The sequence below is a fragment of the Triturus cristatus genome, chromosome 8, assembly GCF_964204655.1.
Source record: "Triturus cristatus chromosome 8, aTriCri1.1, whole genome shotgun sequence".
In the NCBI taxonomy this organism is placed as follows: Eukaryota; Metazoa; Chordata; class Amphibia; order Caudata; family Salamandridae; genus Triturus; species Triturus cristatus.
In genome coordinates this window covers 351,743,083-351,766,165 of record NC_140591.1, presented here as the reverse complement: position 1 = coordinate 351,766,165, position 23,083 = coordinate 351,743,083, and the positions used below count along the sequence as shown (strand labels likewise).

General features: G+C 41.7%; 1 protein-coding gene across 1 annotated transcript in view; it reads right to left on the bottom strand.

Moving 5' to 3' along the window:
• RXFP2 (relaxin family peptide receptor 2) overlaps positions 1 to 23,083 on the bottom strand; it is a 1,146,426-nt gene that overhangs the window by 141,270 nt on the left and 982,073 nt on the right. Inside the window, exon 13 of the mRNA XM_085621667.1 lies at positions 23,015 to 23,083. Within this exon, the coding sequence (XP_085477793.1) occupies positions 23,015 to 23,083 (69 nt within the window). The remainder of the gene's footprint in view (positions 1 to 23,014) is intronic.

Sequence of the window (23,083 nt, the reverse complement as noted above, 5' to 3'; positions counted from 1 at the left end):
TATGTATGTTTGGCTAGAATCAGATGAATTTTCTGTCCATTGCTGGGAGACCACTTGACTACTGTATCAGTTAGGAGACCTAATCAGCTCAGGGGTTGAAAGCGTAAGGTAATGGCTGGAACCAAACATTGAAAGTAGATTTTGAACATACTGGAGTAGGTGTCTTTTGATGTCTATCGTCAAGTTTGGTGTACAGCATTTACTAAAAAGCAAAGTGGGATCCAGTTTAGATGCCTCCGCTTTGGCATGACACAAGATGGAGGGCAAAGAGAGCTTCTTCAGCCACTGGAAGTATATTATATGCATTTCTGTGGTGGGAGGGTGGAGATGAAGAGACTGTGGTGAGGAGGATGGTTACAGGGCTACCTTAGAAATTCAATGAAGATTTTGCTTGCAAGGGGATGTTGATTAGACTTCCTGGAGCAAAGGGGTGAGAGGTGGAAGTACAGATTCTATCCTGCAAGGCAAAGGGGACCCTTTAGGTGAGGTCCAGCTTTTTAACTTCCTTGGTCACAATTTAATGTGGGCGTCTGACAGCCAAGTGCTGAAACCTCACACCTCATGTGCTTCTGTTTTGGGTGCTCCCAGCTAGGGACTACCCCACTGTAAGGGCCATCACTTCACAGAGACTGTATCTGGACAGCAGCCTGAAAAAGACATTTAAAAGTACAGCAAGTATGCAGCTGAAGTGTCAATAAAAACGACATGATTCACAAAAGACAAGAAGTACCAAATGCAGAAACATTAGAAAGCACACCAAGAGACCATCTTAAAATCCGTCTCCTCTAGCTATGCTTGAAAACAGACTCCTGTGCCCTGACACTCTTCTGAGGGTTTTACTTGCATACCTTCAACAAATTGTATGAACCCATGAGCTATATTTATATTATGGAAGACGAAATGGATTGTTGCGATATCGACATGCTGGATTATTAATAAACCATATTAATATAGCTATAGTGATGGGGTTACTCTGCACCATCATGCACGCCCCTGTACAGGTTGAGGATCTGCTTGGGTGAAGATTACCTGACAGTTTCATTAAGTTTGAAAAGTATGTATCCCCATTACATAGAATTGGCAGAATGAACGGGCTTAGTGATCTTCACATGCGGACACAGATTGTGTTTATATTCTTAAATCGGATTGAATTGAAGAGTTTTACTTTAAACTCAGCAAATAATTGCTGCTGCTAAAATTGCATAGCATGAAGTTGAAGAATTCCAGTAGAAACATATGCACAGCATGTGATGTGAACGAGGCCTAGATGATGAAGCATGGGACAGTAGTTTAGTTCTGTAGGCACGCACAGCGTGTGAGATGGTAGCACTAATTTCAAGAATAATGCTTTAAATGAATTCTGTTAATCTTGGTGTGAAATGCAAAGTTACTGAAAGCATTTAAATGAAAACTCAAACTCTAAATTGAATTTACTATGAAACAAGCATTGGCAACGCCAATAGATCTAGCCTTTAATGGCCTCCCACTGCACTATGAGCTTTGCCAATGGTGTGTACATGTAGGTGGCCATCTTAGAACTGGGTTACCTATCCTTTATTTGCAATGATGCATGGCAGAAAACATTGATCTTTGACTGGTCGTGGGATATTTTATCATTCTTAACTGTTCCAAGACAGCTACATATAGCAAAGGATTGGTAAAGTCAGTTAATCTTGAGTTTTCATAAGAATGTTTCTTCTCATACTGGAAGGTTTGTGTGCATGTTCATGTGGATGAATGAGTAAGTGAATGTGAGACTTAACCTTTAATGAATGGATGGGAGAACGGGGCAGCAAGTGGATGGATGAAGTGATAAAGGAAGTGTCAAAGAAAGTAAGGTGGGCAAAGCAGTGAGGGCTAACACAACCTCAGTGTGTGAGGGCAAGGGCTGTGCATAAGGGAATGGCAGGGTGATATCACAATAGGCTGGACTGTATATTTTGGCAGAGGAAGCATATATTGGCAAATGTAACAATGATCAATTGAACCTATTGTACTTGTAAATGTAAAAGGGGTAGCTTTCTTGGTATTTGAGAGAATATTAACCTTGGGCAGACAGGTGTGTGTTCCAGCATTATGTTTGCAACAAAAATTGAAGTTTTTTTTAGTCCAACTGAACTTTATTAATTTCACAATCAAACTCACATGACAGAGCTCACCAGCTCTCCCAGTCAGTCATGAACAGTTCGAGAAGCATGCCCTGCAGTAAACTCCATGGTAAAAAAAACAGGGTACATACTCTGAACGATTCTTAACGATCAGGTCATCATTGTGTCCTGAGCGCATTTCATATAGTCGAGCCCAATACTTTTCTTTGGTTTTTTTTAAAGATAAGATATGGTTTTGACATAGCCCCAACCGCATAGTGTTTCTAAGGATTATAAATAATTGGTTACCAGTTTTCAAATTCATGGTACTGTATTTACTGAGATCAGGAAGATAAAAGACTGTCCAAGCCTACCTTCAGTCAAAACCTTGACCCATAACTCACTGCAGATGTCAGCAGGGAGCAATGGCAGGTAGGCAACACAAACACTTCCAAAGAAACACACTCACATGCACATATTTAAAAAGAAGAGCAAAATACCTGCAATATGCCAAAACAAACTTAGGCAAACAGAGGAGCTCATAAAAAAACAAGCACAAAAACACACCCAGACTGCAGCACCAAGAGATATTAACATACCAACATGGGCACACCAATTACTATGGCCTAACCCAAGCAATTACATGGACACCTAAAACACAAACATGCATAGACATGCTCATACACAAACCTGCAAATAGCCACACTTGGTACCATTCAAAGCGACAGTTGTCGCAAGGAAAAATACACCGATGCAGAAAAACTGCCCAATTAGTGCAAGAGTTTTGGACTCTTTTCAAGTTCCAGCTCAGTGTCAAATGTTCTTATTCCCCGTGTGTGCAGTGACAGCGGCAGCCATGAGACAGGATGAGTATCTGTATCACACAAAACCTTTCTGGGAAGAGTAGTACCACCTGATACAACCTCGAATGATAGCAATAACAACAAATTCTTTCCTCTCCTTCCTCCTCTCTTCATAAAGGCACACAAACAAAACAGAGATATAGAAAGAGAAGAGGGGAAAGAAAAAAGGTAAGAGACATAGCTCATTTAAAAACAGATACAACTACCAAAATTAGCATTCTGAATAAGTTTCAATGTGCAAAAAATGCAACATTTTGGGTGTTACATTACAAAAAGATGAATATGGGGAATTAGATGCCACATCAGCAATTTTCAAGCAGAAAAGCAGCTCAGTGTAAGCTCCTGCTGAGAAGGAAACACATTTTTATAAGTGAGAGAAAAATTCTTCAAATTAAGCTGTCATATGCAGTTTCGTGTACTGATGTAGCACAACAGGGGAAAACAAATACCACTTCAAACCACGCAAATAAAAAAATATAATTCATTATTTACAGATTCTGCCATTAGTGTTTGCTGCCCTTCGAAATGCCCTGCTGGGACAAATATAGCATCAAAATAAAACTATTAAATGCAAACAATGTCACAACTCTTGTACGCACATGCAAGCTCAAACACACACGCACAAACAATGCTCCTTTACACACAAATAAGTGTGCAATGAGATAATTTAGTATGTGGAATATTAATCAGCCGATTCAGGATTGGCCCATAAATGAGGCTGCCAATCAGCTCGTATTCTCATTGCGCTCATTGAGCAGTGTAATTAATGTATTATTTAGATATAAAGAAAAAAGTAGAGAGAGGCAGAAGAGGGAGGTTGGGTGTAACACCCGCATACACATTTCAGGCTTGCAACTAATAGAAACCAAGGAAACCAAGCAATAACCACAATTTACAGAATAAAAGAAACAGAAGCCCACAATAAAGAAAAGATAAAACCAACAAAGAAGAAAGATTACACAAGACACGTGGGGGCCTATTAGGACAGCGGGCGGACCTGAGTCCGCCCGCCATCCTAGAGGGAGAGGACCACCCGCCTGCCATGCGGCGGTCCTGCACCCCTGATCATGATGCGACCGCCAGCGTGGCGGTCGCATCTGGCATTTTAACATTGCGGCGGGTGCTGCTGGCTGCAGCACCCGCCGCAATGGTAAAATGCCATGTTGTGCATTTCCATGCACAACATGGCAGGCACCGCATGGTGCCTGCCACCTTGTGCATGGACATGTTGTTACCCCCCAAGTGCACCCCCCCAGGGGCCCACAACGGGCCCCCAAAGCAAATCCCCGCCAGCCTTCCCATGGCGGCGAAAGGCCTTGAAATATGGATGGCGGTGCCTGCTACGTACCGCCACCATATATGAGCCCCAGCTCCGCCCGGCCAGCAATCGTGAAGATTGCCGACCGGCGGAAAAGCAGGGGACGGACTTTCCATCTGCCACGATACCCACCACCATCGTAATATGGTGGTGGGTAATTCACATTACGATGGCGTAACGGTCGCCACCGCCGGCATGGCGGTGGCAATCGTTACGCCATCGTAATCAGCCCCATAGTGTTTGTGAGGTATAAATAGAAAACATTATGAAAAACTGTGATGTGAAACATTATGAAGAACTGTGATGTGTAAAACTATGATGTGAAGCAGGCACTAGAGGAGTATCATATTTTGTGGCACTGCAAAAACAATGTATCAAAACCATATGATATTCATAGGAAATACGTTCTTTATTACAAAAGCCTGAAAACAAGCCTCACTGACATGCGGTGTGAGAGAAAATTTCGAGAGTGTGAAACTGAATACTATAATACAGGCGGATGAGCTACACAAAAGTATAATACATTACAATCTGTCATATAAGTTGCTTAAAAAAACAAAGTGTGTGCTGTGAGGTGCTATAGAAAAACAATACATTATCATTAAGTTATCTCTCTCCCCCCTCCCCCTATCCAGCATAGTTGCCAAACAGGCTGTACCAGAAAAAACATGCAAAGGAATCAGTTCTGACTAAAATTGTACATTTAAATCCCTTATTCCGCTTGAAAAGGAAAAAAAGAAGCAACTGTAGCTACCAGTATAGGTTAAAGATGATGTATTCTGTACTAAATCCTAGTTAATGGCATGTCTCGAATGATAACTCGGTGGATGGGCCTTTGTAAGTGTGTGCACTCTCCATCATAAACGGGTTGATACTGTAACAGACCCACAATAACCAGCTCATAGATGTGTCTTTAGTGACTGATTCTAAATGACTTCTACTTTTAGAAACACGTGAATAATGATGTTTCACTTGTTCTATGAAGGTCGAGCTAAAAATGGAAACATTGCAGAGAAGGTTAAGTCAAAATGACACACAAAGTATAACACTGCACTCACAAACATGCATAGCTGCCCTGTACACACAGCACCTCGCCATATTAGGGTGTAACTTACTCATAGGTGAAGGCTTTTACAATGGAGCGAGGTGAACACTCCCTGCTGTACTAGGGAGACCTCACAGCTCTGAGCAGAAGAACAAGTGAGCAGATACCATCAGCACAGCCCTGAACCTCCCACAAGCTGGAAAGATGAGAAGCACACAGCAGGCTCACTCTGTCTCTGACTTCTTGACCCCCGCTTCAGATGCTGCTCTCCGGTACCTTTCGAAATAAAGGCAAATGCTCAAACCATTGCTAGTTTTCATTATAATCTATCGAAAAGTAGTCCATAAGGTAAAGGCAGTGGAGGTTGCTCTGAAAAGAGCTTCCTCAGACTGAGACACCACCCGGAGAAAGCATTTACTGATGAAGTAATGAGGAAAACCTGGGAAAAGTGTATGGTGCATGGTACACACATGCCACATATATGCTGCAAACAAGTAGAGTAAGTAAACAAGAGCACACATTTAAATCAACAGGGAGATTGACCACGAGCCCTGCAACTGAACCACACTTCTTTTTAGGCAGGTATACACATGTGCAGAGGCAAAATGCAGTCACTCAGACACTCACACCTAGACACAGATCTGGGTTGAATCCATCATCGTTCGGGTTGGACTGTTCCCATGAGGCACAGGGTCAAGGCTGATTTGCATATAGCTGTGTCTGAACTGGGGTGGCGAAGTGAGCTAAAAAACGATGATGGATTCCACCCAGATCTGTGACTGGGGGTGAGTGTCTGAAAAGTTTCAGCACTCCGTCCTTCATCTCCTTGTGTTTGCTTTGTTCGCCCTATGTTGGCAGGGTATGCCCAGATGTGAGTCACTTGCTCACTTTGCAACTGGATTTAAGCTAGCCTGGCTGATGAGGGCTGTTAGCCCGAAACCGGTCCCAAGATGCTTGTTTCTGGTCCAGCGAAAATATAGCTTGGCAGTTCGGGCTGGTCTGTTCCCATGAATCACAGGGTCAAGACTGATTTGCATATACTTGTGTCTGAACTGTGGTGGCGAAGTGAGCTAAAGAACGATGATGGATTCAACCCAGATCTGTGACTGGGGGTGAGTGTCTGAAAAGTTTCAGCGCTCTGTCCATCATCTCCTTGTGTTAGTATAAATAGCCAATTAAAATAAAACAAATAACAATTCTAACCAATTATAATTAATGAATTCAATATCTACATAAGTTAAATATAATAAGGTAATTGAGAAAAATTATAAATCAATATTTAATAATATGAACTACATAAAGTAAGAAAAAATTATTTACATAACTATTCGTCTAATCAACCAATTACATTTTCCAAACTGTAAAAAATTAGACAACCTATTGCAAATATATTCAAATATCATCCCACCCAACTCCCCTACATGCCCAAAACCCCTCCAATAATTAATAAAGGACATAAACAAAAAAAACACTTATAAAACATTAGCAAAAACCTAAAAACAGATAAACTATTAAAAGGAACATGTTAATAACTTAAAACACACAAAATCACAAAACAAAACAAAACATTACAAGATAATACAACATTCATTTTTGATATACAGCTATATTTGAAAAAACTATATTACCCACTTAAAAAAAACCTCATATCCGCAATATTTTGTACCACTATATTCTTGTCATCATGATATTCTTTAACAATATTTATGTCTGGCAATATTTTTTAGACAATATTAACTTCATGCACTTCTGGCACAGAAGGCGAGTAGGCAGACATTTGGCTCCAGTCACCACAGGGATGTTTCTTTGAAGCTTGGAAGGAAGAAACCAAACCTGAGTGGGCAGAGCTTCGCTCAGAGATGGGTCTATCCAAATATTCAAACAAACTGCAGTTTGAGTCTTCTTAGTATGCTCTACGAAGGGGTTGCCCTGCCAGTGAACTGCTTCCAGGAACTGCCAGTCAGAGGTGGATGGATGATGTGACATCTCCGGATTGGGCAGAGACTTTCACCTTTGAGAACTATTCATCTTTAAATCCCTGCACAGTGCAGTGCCTTTGGAAAGAAGAAGTGGAGCAATAGAATAAATTAGATGGACCCATTTACTAACACTCACATCTCTAGAGTGTATGAGACACACCCTGTACTTGTATACTAGGACTTTTGTCTTCGGAACTAATGACACTAGCTCTACGACTCTCTTCCGGAAACAGCAGAGAATGAACTTGCTGAGGGCCCTGAAAGAAGAGGGTCCACTTAGACTTCTATTGACTGATCCTGGATGCGGGAAGCCTAGAAGAAGGTATGCTAGGCTCCTGTTGGACACAGATGCACACTGCAAGTGGCTGAAGGTCTTGGGCAGCAAAGGCAGGGAGACCGATCTGCTTTAAGGACCCTGGGGTGTTGCTGCTGCAGGAAAACCCTAGTTCAGGTGACTACCAAATGCTGGACAGAAAGGCAAGTCCAGAGTCCTATAGCCAGCTGCTGCGGAAGAAGAAGAAGCAGCAGTTTCCAAAGCTGTAAAAAGCATCAAGGAGAAAAACATACAAAATTTGGTGGCCAAGAGGATACACACTAACACTCATGGTGGTTGCAGCACACCACCAAGAGCAAAACATAGCAAATCTCATGTCTTTCAGAGTACAGTAAAAATTAAGCAGCCACCTGTGTGTGGCTCTGAATAATCCTGCAAGTGTTCTGGGGCTCTAGGTATCTAGGGCTCTAGTTATCCACTGGATTATCAGATTCTACAGCGAATACCCCAGAGATGCGGATGTATGTTGGGTGCATGAGGGAACTGGAGTGTGACCACGCTGGGCTATTTAATTGCCCCTTAAAGGTGCGCAATCAGGTGCGGGCCCTCATGACCCACTGGGACACAAAAAGAAGCGCACTCTAACCCAAAGGGGTTCCTGGACTTGTACTGTGGGCTTGTGAGGATGGGGGCTCAGTGGAGTGACATGGGGCAAAGATGCCTTTGCAAGAGAAGTTACCTGGAGAGAAGTGCAGGAGGGCAGTCCAAGGGAAGGCATCTGACTGCATGGACAGGAGTGAGCAGCCATGCTCTCATCCACCTGCTCCCTTCATCTCAAACATGCACCACCGAGGAGCTATTGTAGTGGGAGATCTTCATGAGATCATGCAGTCTCTGAGTGGTGTGCTGGTTTCCCACTTGCTGCAGCAGCGTATGGTGGGACACATCAAACGTTTTGAAAAGGATGTAAAGAATAGTAATACTTACTGTTCTCCTGTGGCTGGATCAAAAGAAAAGCCAAGTGCTGGTGGTGCACCCCATAAGCAACTGTGTTACTCCTTAAAATAATGTTTGTGCTTGTGGTGCCCCAAAAAGGCAAGAACCCCAAAAGGGGAAAAGCACCATATAAAGTGTTGAGCTGTGTTTTGGGAAAGCCAGGAACAGTACGGACCCTTCAAAATTCCCCTCCACATTTCAGTAATCGGGACACCCTACTTTTCCCAGGTCAAAACGTTGGTGATTCCAAGAGACGTTTTAGCATAATAAAAGCACTCTTAGGCTTGATTGTGTGGTGTGCCCTTAGAATGCATGGAATACATTGAGTTATGGGTTTGGAGAAGTTGTGAGGCAATTTATCTCAATGGTGGAAATATAGCCTTTAACTGAAATGTTTTTGTTATTTGTAATGCTTCATACTGTAAGTGTGTCAAAAGCAGTAAGTATGTATGAAGGGCAAAATATGCACATATTTGTGGAGACGTCTTGAAGTGCTTGTGCACAGGGAAATGTAAATTGCCCTATTGTTGACTACATAGTGACGACTCTGTGACAAAGCCAGTAAGCATATATACCCCATTATTTACTATTAGCTTATTTGGGTTTAGGAGGCCTTGAAGAGGGTGCTCCCATTTATTCTTTCATTTGCCATTTTGTATATATTTGTAACGTGTATAGCACTTAGTTTTGCTTTGCAACTATTAGAGTACTTTTGCTTTTTAAAGAACAAACACTGGCTGGACATGTTTTTATGGTGTGTTATTTATTGCATTTCTGCAATTTGGAGTTCTAGCCAGAGCACCTCCCTGAGGGTAAAGTGCAAAAATATGTACTTGATTGTCAATTTGTGTGTCTGTAGGAAATAAAAGATCCTGGTTGTCACAAAGACTTCCTAGTCACTTCTAACTGCCCTGGTACCCTCCTTCCCAGATTTATTGCAGATGCCAAAAGAGATCCATTTGCCTTCAAATATTTCTTTATTCCACACGTTTATATGTCATCAAACATCTCATACTGGTAACAGCTAACTCTGGGAATTCTTATATTCAGTTTAATTGGTAAATGTCTTTATTCCACCCTTACTATGAGAATGCCAAGGATTTCCCATAAACATGACAGACTTTCTCAGGAGAGAAACTCAGAGGCATGAAGAAGTGGATGTTTCCTTTTGTTTGCAAGCAATTTATAGCTTTTTTTATTTATATATTTTTGTGTTTAAAAATCAGGATTGCTACTAAACTCTACTGGAGCTTTTCTCCAGGATCCTTGTGTCACAAACTTTTTCAAATACAGCGGTGAAGAGCGACAAAGCTTTACCAGTCAAAGCAGGAAAGAGCAACTGATGATAAATCAAAGACAGACAACACCCAGATCATTCAGTCCAGAAACGTGTTATTGCCACCTATGACCTACTCAGTGGAAATAACCCCAGATCTTATTCATCACAAAACACAGTTTAGAGATAAGACAACTAGCTTTATGGAAAGGTTGCTCCACTGAATGGCCACAAAATATACATAAATTATACATAAATGTAGGGTAATATGGTGAACATAGGCAGATGCATTGGCGTTCACAGTGTAGTGTACATACAGTTAATGAAGATTCTGATACCAACACAAGTTCTTCAAGGGCACAGCCACAAGATGAACAGTTTTTGTGAATTTTTGAGCAGTGATCGTGCACACCGTAGGTCACAACAGGATTTTAAGCTTAAGAAACGAATAATTGAGTGGCAGAGTTGGTTGACCAAATTAGCTCTTAACCTTTCAGTATCTCTTTGCAATTCTTACAATTCTCTTGAAGTATCACAGGTAGTTACATCTTTTCTGGCAGCAGTCAGGGAAGGCTTCAACTGCCTGATTTACCTGTTGACCAAGATGGCTTGCAGATCTTGTCATCTGAGAGTGAGAAAGGCCTCTCTGGTTCGCTTGTGTGCAACACAATTCTTTCCTCGCCTTGAGGCTCACACCTCTTCTCCGTGCCAGGTTTGTGGTATGCACATCTGTTCCTACCTTGGGTTGTGGGAGAAGCCTCTCTTCTGAGGTAAATGGGCAATATCATGGGTGGCATTTGAGCACTGCAGCAAAGATACTGAGGCCACACTGACGACTACTACAATATTAATGTGGCGGTTCTCCACCTTTACCACCTTTTGTCCTCACAGGAAATTTACAAATGAAGACCAAACCATGATGGCCACCTGCACTGCATTTTTATTGTTTCTCAAATCAATATGGCATCTTTGATTTCCTGTTTCCTGTCCTGCTACTACATAAGTTTGTATGTATATATGTATGTATATGGTATTACTTTAATACGAACATAGCGAAAGGCAGTGAACCACTTTACATGGTCCAAGGCATGTTGAAAGTCGGCAAGTAATAGCAGAGGGAGCTGAGTTGTGGACGGTTAATTAAATACATACTGATAAAGACTATATTACTTTCTGGAAAAAATAATAATAAATTCCAGATCAGAACAATTTATAATCTTAAATATTTAAGCATGAAGACAGGCGTACATCCATTTAGTTCTATAACCACTTAAACACAGGCACACTCGATTACAGAAACTTTAATATGTATGAAGAAAAGGCAACAGTGTGACAAACAAAATTATGCCAACATTCAAAACCTCTTCACCAGAAGAACTTGATTACTGAAGGTAAAAATCGGCTTGATTATTTGAATACAGAGATTTGACATTTTAAGGAGTGTAACTCTCAAAACAAGATTGCAAAACTGAAAAGATATGTATTTGGGTATATTGTGGAATGTACGCAGACCTATACATTATATCGAAGAACGTCTTCACCTCAAGCTAGCATTAACTAACAGTATAGGCAGAATTTCTAATGCTGCAATGACTTTTGTGCTCTTGCAACCATCTGTTTTACCCTTAGGCTAGATCTTCAAAAGAGGAAATTTCTATTAGCCATCCTGAACCAGCCTAATTTACCACAGAACCTGAGGATTCTCCCTGTAGTAAATTACAGGGAAGGCAGTAAAAAACCTAGCTGAGACCCTAATATATGCAAAGGTGTTGATGACTTTACATAAAGATGTGACATCTTTACCTATAATGCAGGGTATTTCTATTTGTGAATGCCAATCCCTTCATGTCTATACTACCTAAACATGTTGGCCGGAGAAATGATCTGATGCAACTCTCCAAACAGTGAAACTGAAAGACTTCTCTGCTTGTACAATTTAGGCCCAGGCGAAATTTTAATTATGCTAGTGTATTTTATGTAATTTCAGGAATTTTGCTTTGTATCTGTTATGTGAAATTCTCGAAATTATGCCACATGGCTTAATTACCCCTTCGTTGGTGGAAGAATGATAGTGTGGGAGTATGAGGAAAATGTGAGCAACCAGAACCCAAGCAGCTGTTGTGTGCAGCAATTATGTTTTTCTCGCTATTTCTTTTGCGAAGACGCATTTAGGGTTAAAATATGGTGCTAAATTACAGATTCATATTTTGTGTAGTTGTTTATAATTATCCCCAAATGTCACTTAATTGCGAAAAAGCAAATCCTGTGAATTTCGCACACACCTATTACATTTGTTTAGATTTTCCCCAATGCTATGGGTTAACAGGTAAACAGATACACAAAGGAGATCTGTTACAAGCTCATACACCAAAGTTACAACCCAATAATAGAGACATTTTACTGAACTATACCATTTCCAGCTCTCCTCTCCTATCACTGACAAAAAAACTGACTTTTGTAAATTTGCTGTTTGGAGCAATGGGTCTTATCTGTATAAAATACCCCATTGACAAAGTTTCACTCACTGAGAGTTTGATCTTTAAGTGAAGCCCAGAATGCCATTTAGAAACTGCGAGGATTAACAATTGCTAGCTCTCTGCTGCTGTTTTGAAAACCTAGTTTTGCAACTATCGTGATTTGCTCCAATCACCTGGATCTTTTAAAAATCATTATTCATTTAGATTTCACTATTTAGGGTAATTCGCTAGCTGTTTTGGACACTATCAATATATGTTTACCAAATTCTGCAGCCTTGAATTTTCAATTAAGATAGTTTATGGATTTTTTTGCAATTTTTTTTTTTTTAAGATAGGCAATTGCACAGGATGGTGTGTCAATATGCATATTGAATGTAGTAAAATCCAAACCTATGACGTCTAATAGTTTTGTCTATTTAGCATAACAGTATCATCAAGACTAGTAAAAAGAGCAATGGAAAAACAGACGGAAGTACTGTAGGGGTTTAAGGTAGAATACATGACCACCCACACCGTATCCCAGAATCATATACTCAAAGAACGCCAATAACACTCCAGATATTAGTGACCCCATCAACACATGTATGGGGTGTTAAGACGATGCGCCATATTAGAATTTTAAAAAAACATACAGTGACATAACAGTAGTAATGAAGTTATGTGATACCCTGTGATATTCTCGGGAATGAGAGGGCATGAGCATTTACTTTTGCTACCCATATGATTTTTGTGAAATGACACTTCTGGTGGGGTGTGGGCTAGTATTCACATCTCCCTTGACTACTTATCTTGGACATGGCATGACTTGGACAGCTACTGGAGGAACCCATTTCTACTACTTTCAACTATTCAAGCAATGATTCAGCATAACTTACTCAGGTCAGTCTCAGATTCCGATATCCATACATCCTGACATTTGTAAAGATTGGACATTCTGTGACATTTCTAGATGGGTAATTGGAACACGGGGAGAGGAACGTTAAACCATTCAAGTAAGTATGCTGCCATAATTTATATGATTCTGACTTATGCATGTCTATACTACAGAAATGTAGGGATATAGCTCTTTGTTGGAGGATTATCAATTTAAATCTAGAAATTATTGTCAAATTAATAAGAGGTGCATGCTTCAACCCCTTAAACAGAATGAAATATTATCCCTAAATTTGAACGGTCCTGTGAAGTTATCACAAGAGACAATGGACTGTAGCTATCTGATAGGCCAATGGTCAGTCGCAACTGCTACCTGGAAGCAGCATTAAGCGGTGTGGGGGATCGGGTTAAAAATAAATCACTTACCTCCTGGCTAGCTGGCCGGTCGCCACCGCCTCTCCTGCATCCTCTTCCTGGCTTCTTGGGAGAAACAGGAAGCACCAGGGCTCTCATGCTCCCCACAGCCAAATCACAACGCTGCAATGCAGCATTGTGATTGGTCTGAGCGCCGTGACATGACACTCAGTCAGGGGCTGGAGGGGTGGGCATGTTCTCCATGCAGGCTGTAATGCAGCCTGCATGGAGAGCAGGGAAAGTGTGCATGACTGTTTTAGGCAGCCAGAGAGGGCCGACCAAACAGTCAGTGTGCACTTAGGAGGGTAGTAGTACTCCTCCCCTGCTCTGCAGCCCCGCCCCACCCCCTCACGCAAGCTGCCGCAGCAGGAGTATAAAAAATGAAATGATAATGGCATTTTATTTTTTCCTTTCTTTTGCTGCTACAAGGCAGTGGGGCGACACTCCTGCGCCTTAGCGGAGGAGCCGCCACTGACAATGGTGCCGGGCTATAGGTCACATTAATAAAATAATCAACTCAAATGTCAGCAGTGCCCTAGCCCAAAAAAAACTGTCCAAAAAAGGCCACTATGAAAATAGTAATTAGGCTATTATTAATACACCATAGATGTTGCTGTCCCTTACCAAAACCATACTGGCATCTGCCAAAAATCTAATTTGTAGTGGGCATTTTGGTGCAAGATTTGCTGCATTACATTAATTTTTAGATTTGTTTAAATTATTTTGCATTTGTTTTATGGCCCACTCAATTATTGGGACACTCACCAGCGTTTTGTGAAATTGTGAATAAACAGAAGGCCTCAATGATACGGGATTACAAATACATTGCGTGCAAATTAACTAAAAAAGAGTCAATGACAGATAGGAGGAAGTCAAGCTACATCATCTTAATCTGCGATCCCAGGGGAGGTGTTAATGACTGGGAGGCAGGGAAACCGGATTACATTTACCAAGAACATCCTGGATACTAGAAGCCTCTGGACGTGTGTATGTGAGCGGTGAGAGCAGGTAGGTGTACTATAAGGGATAGAATGGGCGCCTCCTGTGGCCCGCGCCTTCAACAGTGGCCCGCTCTCCTAATGCGCCTTTTCTATGCTCTTGGTTCGTGGCATATTGCGCCTTCAACATGTTCGTGGCTCCCAACATCTTATTTGAAATATGTATATATTCTCTGCGTAAAGCTATGGGGAATGCATTGTAACTACAAATGTGCACCATTTACCTCGAGCTTTGTATTTTGAATGTTTTGCATTCGCTCATAGAGCTACCTGCAGCTCCTCCACAACATGGACAATTGCAAAGCCACATGTCATTTTGCATAGTTTTCAGCAGTAAAGCTGAAATCTCAAAAGTTGGTTAGAGGAGGTTTTGGAGGCCTCGGTATGTTGTGAGGGGTTGTTTACTCACATATGTGGTCTTATTCATTTACCCGGAGTTATTTGACTAAAAGCCCCTCTGTTTCTGGGTTCACATTTCTATTTACTTTTAGTTTTTAGAGATGGATAAACACCCGTCCTCAGATGCTCTATAAGATTTTTTTTATAGTATTCGGATGATTGATTAAGATGAGTTATCTATGAAAATTGAAAATCCACATATTTAAAAGGGAACTACTATAAAGTTTTCATAATTTCAGTGAAATCAGTGGCTATGTTAAAGCTGTGCCCTAAATTTTAAATCTCTCCAGCCACAATTTTGCAATTCATCAGTTACAAATATCAGCTATTAACAGCAGGCCAAGTGCAGTAAATTAGTTAGAATGAATTAATTCCAGGTGTCAGTTGTTATGATCTCGTCTGATTGGACACCAAGGCTCCAGCTAAAAGCAGAAGACGCTGAGCATTAGATTTGTAGACTAAAGCAGCTGCTCGCTGCAGAGTTTGGGCCTGGCCAGACATTTGCTAGGTGACTTACCTGCCAAAACATGCACGCCGAGCTTGGAATTGCTCTATGGTTCACGCGGGTTTAACCATGATGTATGTTTGGAATAAGATGCTCAGAAGTTCTCAATAACCACATCTGCTCATGCAATATCAGAGTCCAAATAATTTGATATATGTTTGGTGAAGCCTTCTGAGGAGTTTCTTATGTCCATATATACTCTTGACATAATGCTCAATAGAATTTAAATTTGTTGCATGTGTTTCACAAGGATACAGAGCATATATTTCATGGTGTCCTGCTACGCAGACGCCCCATTACGCGATATATATGGTGAATAACCTCACTATCGTATCAAGGTAGGGATCAGACATGGGCCTCTAAACCATCATTCACCTAACTCAGTACAAACGACAGAAAAGCCACCACAACTGAGTCTGTGCTAGCTCAAAAACCAGTATTAAATGGCAATGTGCTGCGAAAAAATCACACATCAATCACGAAGATTCATAAATACTATAGGCATTTTCTCTGCTCCTTGTTAATTCTTGCACTTATGATGGCGTTCACCTGGAAAGGCATACAAACTGCAAAAATATATTTATATAGCGGCTAGAATCTTGAAAAGGCATATTTAAATTCCAAGCTTGTGGCTCTGTTGCCACGCCCCTCTAATTGCTCACAGAAACGTTTTGCAATATATAAAAAAAATACAAAATATTGCTATTTTCTGATAAAATGCAACATGAACTACGGGAAATGGCAGAGGGGAGAAGTCAGTCTTCCATATCATTATCAAACTTGCCTGGCGAGTCACTGAAGTGGACTTCTTTGCACAACTGAAAATATGTTTCTTGCCATGCGCCAACCCCATTTACCCCATATTCTGGTCACCTGTATCACATCCATCAATGTGTTTTTCCAATTAACTAAAGGCTTTTCTTGTACCAGTTTTAGGGCATGATTTAGACCGTTGCGAGGGAGTATTCATACCACCAAGACTGTCGTCTACCTGCCAGATTTATATGTGAGTGACCTTTGGGTTAAACACGCCAGAGTCCACTCTGTATCCACCGTCATTAACCCCCTCCGACAGCCCTACAGAGTAAGAGCTGTCGGAGGCAGGCCTCTAATTCCACCCACATAATTTAGATGGGTGGAATTAGGGTAAGCTTTCACTGCCCATCACTGCCAGGAAAACGCTTGCGGTAATGGACAGTGTCAACTGCTAAATGCTCCCATCGTAATGGGAGATAAATCCCATTGAAAGGGGAGCGATTTCTTTTGTATTTTCAAAAAGAAAATCCTTGATTTGGATTCTCTTTTTGAAAATAATAGAGTAAACAGTTTGATTGACAGCTTCGTCATATTGATGGATCCGTGCACCAAACTTAAAAAACATTGACAGAAACCACTGTGTTGGTAGTTCCTGCCAATGCTTTGGAAATGACCACCAGCTTGGTGGTCATTTCTAAATTTGGCAGGCAAAGTAGTCTCGACCTGGCAGATGTTAAGTCCTCCCCCAGGCCAACTGCGATTACTATGTCCGCCAGATTATAAATCGGGCTCTAAAACTTCAGCTATATTGAATTATCACAGCTACATTTAACTTCTACAATTTCTGAAACATTTTTGTGATGTGATCCAAATTTCAGCCAACAAAAATAGACTGAAGGAATTGTAGATATGTTAACACACAAATGAAAAATTGATATAGTAGGTAAGATGGCATGTTCATTTCTCTGAGCCTTTAGTTAGAGTGAGAAACGTAAACGGCAGTGGCGGCTTCTCCGATATGGCGGAGGAGCGCCGCGCCACTGCTTTTAAGCAGTGCGAGAAAGAAGAAACATAAAATGATAATAACTTATAGGTATTTTCACTTTATGATTTGTGCTGGTTTGCGGGCGGGCGGGGCTGCTCTGGTCTTGAAGCAGAGCAGATGAGGAGCCGCCCAAACCAGTCATGTGCACTTTCCCCGTTCTCCATGCAGGCTGCATTACAGCCTGCATAGAGAACAAGCCCAGGCCCACATTCCCTTCTTGAGAGTCAAACCAGGACACTCAAAACCAATCACAATGCAGCACTGCAGCGTTGCGATTGGTCAGGGGAGCATGCTTCCTGTTCTTCAAGTTCCAGGAGGAGAGGAGGAGCAGACACGTTGGACCCGGCGGCAAGGTAAGTTTATGTATTTATTTTTATTGTACGAACCCACTCCCACCTCCGCGCGACATCTACCACCCCCGTGTAGCCCGCCGCCCGCCACCCACGAGCCATGCCGGCCGCCACTGGTAAATGGGCATCATACCTAAACTCCAAGCAAGTACGGCGGTGACACAAATAGAAAAAGAGGTTAAATTAGGTTTGTAAAGCCGCTCTTGCTTGCTTTTGTGTAGTAGGCAACGCTTGTGCTTGTCAAAGCGGAAACCTTCGTGAGAAGTGGGGAAAATGTTTTGCAGGGTTCATTACCATAATAAGTAGAAAAAATTCCCCGGGGGAGAGAGAAAACATATTATTTGGCCCCACTTGGCCGTAGTGGTGTGGCCATGCAAGCTGGATTATAACAAGCCTGCCTATTTATTGTAATATATTTGCTATAGTAATGGGGTTTGCAACAAAGAACCCCGGCTGCTCTTCCCCTGTCATGGTCCCAAAGTAGTTCATGCACAAAGCCATGCTTAAGATTAGAGGGAAGAAATATCTGCCTGTAAGAAAATATAGTAAGTACTATTCAGATTCATAACCAGTAAACATGATGATATAAAGAGGCTGAAACATGTATCATATAATACAACCCAATTGCAACACTTCATGTGATAAAGGAGTTTCCCCTATAACTAAAAAACATGACACTCAGCATGGAAAACAGCAATAAAGATAACATTGTTCAAAATGCAGAAAAAAGTTTATCTCAGAATGTAGCAGGTGAGGAAAGCAACGCGGTTGGGGCACATGGGTGGTAGGGAACAGCACAGACGGGGGTGCGGAAGCAAAAGTGGGGGCAACAGCGGTAAGTGGGGTAAATACAGGGTCTGGAAGCAACAAAGATGGCAAGGGTGGGTGGACACAACACAGATGTCTTGGATTGAGAAACATGAAGGCACAGGCAAGAGATAGAGGAATGCGGGGCATAGTGAATGGGAGAAAAGCAAAGAGATAAGACAGTGAGCACTTGGATCTGGTAGGTAGTAGAAGCACGCAGGGGCTAGCGAGTGAAATGGGTGGGGGGAGATCAACAAGGGCAAGCATATCACAGAAGGGGTGTTGGAGAAGCACCCAGGTGAGAGAGAGCAGGGTATAGAGGGGAAGAGAAGCACATTGGGGAGACAAATGGGAAACCCTTGCACATAGAGTGCTTAAACAAAAAGAAAAAAGTAGTGTCTGAAAAAGTGAGCAATGTAGGGCACAGTAAAACATGCATGATCTCGGGGAGGGACAAACACATGAAGAGGAGGAAAAGCCCACTCACCCTAACGAATAACAAGCAAGCAAATGAGAGTAATAATGAAATGAACAAATGGTAAGTACGCTAGCAATATGTCTCACAACAGACAGTGAAAGCGCTGCCTAGTAGGCGAGACCTAAAAATGAAGTTGTTAATGTTACTATTCTCTGTCGTTTTTCTTTCACCCTCCCCGAGTCCTTCGTCTACTCTTTATCCTTCTTGCTGCAGCTCTTCTACTTTCTCGAATTAGCCTTTTTCATTATGTTCTTTCCCGTCATACCTATTTCTGTCCCTGAATCTTTTTGTCAGTTCGTCTTGATTCCAAAGCTCTTCTCCCTCCCTTTCTTCCTTTCATCCCTTCAAAATGTTTTCTCTTCTGACTTCTTTACACGCCCTTTCATTCCGCCTATTCATGTTCCTCCTCTATGCTCTCATTTCTTTTTTCCCTCTCCTTTCGTCCTCCCTTTCCTATAATGCCCTCTAGTCTCTCATAACCTATTAGGGGTGCCCTTTCTACAGCAGGTGTGGCGAAGGGAGCCTTCCTAGTGAGGTTTGGGTTTACTTGCTTTGCTTGATTGGTGCCATGAGTGCTTTGGTTCTAAGCAGGGGTATATTCATTTTCTGGCTACTCCCTTAACCTATAGTCCTCCTTCCTCGTTTTCCTAACCTCTGTCATTCACTCTCTTGTTCAGAATCACAGTTTTTTTACCCTCCATTTCACCTTTGGTTTCTCCTTCCTGACCCCCTGGCTCTTCCAGAAACAATGGCTTAACTATCCCCTGTCTTATATGCCATGCACAGATCAAGCATTCTTGCTTTCACTTCTGAAACCATAGCCTGTACCAGAGAGATCACATGTCTCTCTAGGACAGTCAACTACCCAGCTCATAACAGATGCTGCTACGGTTCTTCTTTTGCGAGCCTGACAATTGAATACCAGACTACTCGGCTCAGTATTTTAGCTGTTAACATCGAAATAAGGTTACTTTTGGACTCAACAGGCTCCCTATCCATTGTGAGCGCGCCTCTAGTTTCTAAGATCTACGACGGGCTGCATGGGCAGTGGGTGCAACAAAGGGCTCTTGAACTTTGTATTCCTCTGTTTCCATCACTGTCCCTGCAGCCAAAGCAAAGGCCAGGAGCAGCAGCCGCTACCACTGCCAGTGCCAACCCATAAATGACGTCAATGATTTGTGCTTAGCTCTCCTGATCAATGGGTCATCCAACCTTACAAATGAACCAAGACATTTGTAAAAGAGAAGCTGGTGGTGGTAGTAGCTTCCTCTCTATGTGACACAACATAGGTCTAAAGCACCCTAAAGCCCTCTGTTTCCCTGCCTTCCTCACCTTGGGACAAAAGGCACATTGCAAAGAACAAGAACAGACTGGGATAAGTCAACATACTAGAATGCTTCCTGGCTGTTCTTTTTGCCTCGGACACAGGCATTCACAACAAATGTCCATTAATACAAATCAAGAACTTCAAGGCTTCTGGTTACACTATACGAAGCGACCGAGGGAACACTATACGCGGGAGTGCACTTGCTCCAGGAACGGGTGGTACATTTAGGCATTTTGTATCTTTTGACTAATCTGGACTGAATTTCGTTGGATTACATGCCGAATACTAGGGCTTAACTACTCTGGAGCTACATGCTCATTTTCAAGTGGACTACACAATTTTGACCAGCCGGGTCAGAAGTAGAACCAGCAGAGAAGTGAGAGAAATTGAGAGATTGACGAGCTGTACAGCCCTGAAGAAGTAGCGGGGTGTTCCCCTATCAACGAAACACGTGTTGGAATTAAAGACAAAGATCTGAAAATAACGCATTGTTCTCCTTTTTTTGGTAAAACCATTGGAATTGCTTTGTTACTCTTGATGCAAGCATGAGCCAAGGAATGTTGTCAAATCAAGAACTTATCCAACCTTACAACCTTTAAGGAAAATAATGCAGATGTGTATCAAAATGATAACCACAGGCAGTGAACACATTAACAAGCATTCAGAAGGACAAAGAACCTAGATGGCAGCTTAGTATGAAACTTTATGCCTCTACTGCAGATGATTCAGAATTCTGGAAAGAGACTAAGCAGTGGCTACTAACTATTCTGCCGGTCTACAAATTCAGAATTAATGGGGACTTCAATATCTCGACAAACAACATAATAGACAGACAGTCAAAATGCAAATATAGGCCACCCCCTAAAGCATGCAAGTCCCTGTACTCATAATGTAAACACTTTAACCTGGAAGATGTCTGGACAATTCTTAACCAAAATAGCAGTTGATCACCTTTGTTATTTCTACACCAGAGGTAAACTTATTCAGTTAGAGTTAGTCTACTTTAAACTGAAATATATGTGATTAAATGAAATAATAAGCAATTACCTTAAACCTTCTGCCAACCACAAATGTCTAAATATTTGTCTTTAACACTGTGCGCTCCTTTTCAATTTAACCAGATTACTCATAGTTAAATTCCCTGTACCTAACCACAACATTTACACTACCGCTTACCAATACAAATGTTTATTTTAAAGAACCCTTACTGTGACTTTTTCACTGATGCTAAACCTAACTAATGTATCTCAATTATTAGTCAATAGCGCTGGGCGCTTGGCCACATCTACTCCCTGCGCTGCACTTGATCAGTGACCATAGCAATGCCTTTATCTGGGGTTATACTGTTGGAAAAAGAGCTAAACCAAAATGTCTGCCGATATTCTATTATTTATCACTCCAAATTAACCATGATAGCTACATTAACTGCATGGGCAGAACAATAGAAAAATAAAGCACTCGCAAGTAATGTTGGCATGCCTGTCGGTCTACCGACTTGCTCCTAAGGAGCTCACATAACCCAGCATCTCACTGAGCCACCGTTTTGTTTTGAAATTTTCAGAGATTCAGGGTTATGCTCACACTATTTTTTAATGACCAGTATCTGATGTCCCTTTTCCACTATCTGCAGATAACTCAATATTCTCATGTAGTGTTGGTTGGGTCTAGGCCTTGCCTACGACCTCTATAGGAGACAGCGAGAAATTCTGAGTCTGGTGAAAGGACCCCATGCTATCGGGCAGCTATGTACGAGCATTTGAACATCCTTAGGGTTCTCCCAATGTACTGTACACATGTGCATATGTATATTAGTAAAAACCAGCCAATTCTATATACTCAGGAACCCAAACATGTTTGCATCTTTAGTAATAAAGAATTATACCAACAAAGCCTGATGGGTGGAATGCTTACAGAAGTCTCAGAAATCTCTGGGGTTGCATTCTAGTCGATCATGTTTTTGCAGACCACAGATCTCCATTGGGAGAGCAACCATATGAAAACCAGCCTTAGTTCTGTCCATTCCAAACAGCTTGTGCATGACCAGTCTGATGGGGAGCACAAGCAACTCCAGACAGGTTTCAGCCTAGCTGGGAATGGATTAGGTGCAGTTTTGATCCCATGGCACAGTAAGCACATGACCCACATTTGTGAATCCCTCATCACACTTAAGGTGCCACAGTATCTACAGAAGGTGATTGGATCAATGCTTCGATTAATCTAATCCACTGATAACTACTCAGACCGTATGGAGTTGCATAATGTTTTGGGGAACATTATGCAACTCCAGACAGAGACCAACACACATGCAAAGCAGAATTGGCCATTTCGAGTCCAGCCCAAGCTTTTGTGACTAATGTACACTTCATCTAAATTTATATGATCAGGTTTAACTCATGATGCAGGGAACAGGCGACACAATTTTCGCAATGCTCTATTGTGTTGAAAGATGCTTAGGTCAAGAATTAGTTTGAGTTCTTAGGGCGCTCACGAGGCATTGCACAATTTTGTGATGTTCCCACAGGCTTTTATTGGTAAATTGACATAATGCTTTGCGCCAGTCCGTTTGCGCCACACGAACGCCTCCGCCAAATCTTACTACTGAGAGGTGTCCTACATTTTTCAAGTCAGAGGTGTACATGATTGGTCTGTTCTTGCTTCACAGGAACACAATTTGCAACAATATGCAATTCAGAGAGCACAATCTCTTGAAATTTGAACTTAATCCGTAGGGTTAGATTTTTACTTACAGAGACTGAAGCTGATGGAGGCTGTCGAACTGATTCACATGAAGGTGCAGTGGGTTTGAAGCCAAATTT